The 2,121-nt window shown below is 35.5% G+C and overlaps 1 protein-coding gene across 1 annotated transcript; it reads left to right on the top strand.

The window, feature by feature from the left end:
* Positions 1–1,145: 1,145 nt before the first annotated feature.
* Positions 1,146–1,868, top strand: LOC136833063 (uncharacterized). The gene has a single exon (XM_067094710.1). It carries the CDS (start codon positions 1,146–1,148, stop codon positions 1,866–1,868), a length of 723 nt encoding a protein of 240 aa, XP_066950811.1.
* Positions 1,869–2,121: the final 253 nt, after the last annotated feature.

Genomic DNA, 2,121 nt, shown 5'->3' with positions numbered 1-2,121 from the left:
AGTGAATCATTATCATTCTTATTTATTAGATATACTGTATTTATTACTTGAATGCTTCTGAAAATAAAGAAATGTTTAATGTATGAAATTTACCATATCCGTGATTTCCCTTTAGTTTTGTCTCTTTTTGTAGATTGTTGATAAATAAGTTAAGAATAAAAAGAACTGTTTCATAACTCTGAATTTTTAATACCAATACACACCATATGATAAATATTTATCTGAATAAAGGAAAAATAAACTTATACCAGCGAACCCTTCTAAGACAATTGAGTGGGCATTCCCCTCACCTGAGTCTGAAAGGAGGATAATCTGTACTGGACATAGGTTTTGACCTTAGGGTAATGTTTCCCTTGGGGATTAGTAAGGAATACAGAGCTTTGACTTTGGCCACCTCTACAAAGAACTTAAAGATATGGCAACGTGTGTTTTCGGTTTTAGACACGCCTAAACCCTCACCTTAGATTGGTACTACTATAGTTTACCGAGAACAATAGTCAGAAGTGAAATTAATTCATTCCTTCAGAAAGTACGCTGTGATACGGTTGATCATGGAAGAGTTTCCAAGCGGTCATCTGCCAGGAAAAGCCCGACGAATGGCTTATTACGTTTATAAGTACTTCGTCACAGAAAAACTGAATGGCGGTCCACTTTGTGATGTATCGCAAGCAGTTCTCCGTGCCACTGAGGCAACAAAGTTGAGCGAAGCTACCATTCATCGTTGTTGCAAAGAGGCAAGAGAGTCTGAGGAAAATGATGCAATTCCGCCGTTCAGCAACAAGAAGAAATGGAAAAGGTCAAAACCTGTGACAAACAGACGATTTTAATAAATGTACTTTGCGGAGAATTGTTCTCAATTTCTATGTCAGAGAAGAAAAACCCAATCTTGATAAAATCCTGTGTGAATTTAAAGAAAATACGGAATTCAGTGGAAGTAAGGAATCTTTGTGCATAATTTTAAAAGAAATGGGTTTTAAATATGGAAGAGTGGACGGAAAACCATTTCTTCTGGAACGGCCTGATGTGGTTAGTGCAAGAACAGCATTTCTAAGGAAAATTAAAATTATTCGAGAGAAGGGAGTGATTCAGTGATATACATAGACGAAACTTGGGTAAATCAAAACTATACAGTGAATCATTGCTGGATGGATACGAATTCAAAAAAAGCAACGGGGGAGAAACCGCCTACTGGAAGAGGAAAAAGACTCATCATTCTGCATGCTGGCTCTAAGGAAGGATTTGTACAAAATGCAGACTTAGTGTTTGAATCTAAAAATGATGGTGATTACCACCATCAAATGAATTCTAAAATGTTTGAAGAATGGCTCAAGTATCAACTTCTTCCAAATATACCGCCATCGTCTATCCTTGTTTTGGATAACGCCTCATATCATTCCGTACGAATTGACAAACCTCCGACAATGGCAGACAAAAAAGATGTTATGAAGGAGTGGCTAAAGAATAAGGGTGCAAATCCAAGTGATAATTTGAACAAGTGTGTATTACTGGAAATGGTCAAATCACTGTCGTATGGAATCAGACATGATTATGTTATAGACAGAATGGCGCGAGACAATGGACATCAAGTGGTTAGGTTACCTCCATATCACTGTGAATACAATCCCATTGAACTGATTTGGGCCCAAGTAAAGACCTATGTGGCAAAAAGAAACAATTTTAAAATGGCTGATCTTAAACCTCTCGTCAAAGAAGCAATTCAGTCAGTGACGGCTGAAAATTTGGCAAATGCAGTTAAACATTCCGAAAATTTGCAAATAGCCGATGCTGCAAAAGATATCTGTATCGATAAATATATTGACTCGTTCGTTATTGAACTAAGGTCATCTGACGACGAAGATTCTTCGTAATGTACATTTTGTATATAATCATATTATTGCAATTCCTGTGGTAATTACCGTAAATAAATTATTTCTCTCCCAATGATGAGTTTATGTGCAACAACCTTATAAAAAGTAAAAATTGTTACATGATTTAGATTTATGAGTTATAATCAATCTTTTTTTTTTTTTTACACTGTTTTCATTTCTGTATGTCATATATTTTTCAGAAGAAAATGTCATAAGAAATGATGCATAGTAATGGCCGATTTTTTTTTTACTT

This window comes from Macrobrachium rosenbergii, chromosome 51 (genome assembly GCF_040412425.1).
Source record: "Macrobrachium rosenbergii isolate ZJJX-2024 chromosome 51, ASM4041242v1, whole genome shotgun sequence".
NCBI lineage: Eukaryota > Metazoa > Arthropoda > Malacostraca > Decapoda > Palaemonidae > Macrobrachium > Macrobrachium rosenbergii.
The sequence above is the reverse complement of the archived record's forward strand: the minus strand, read 5'-3'. Positions and strand labels throughout refer to the sequence as shown.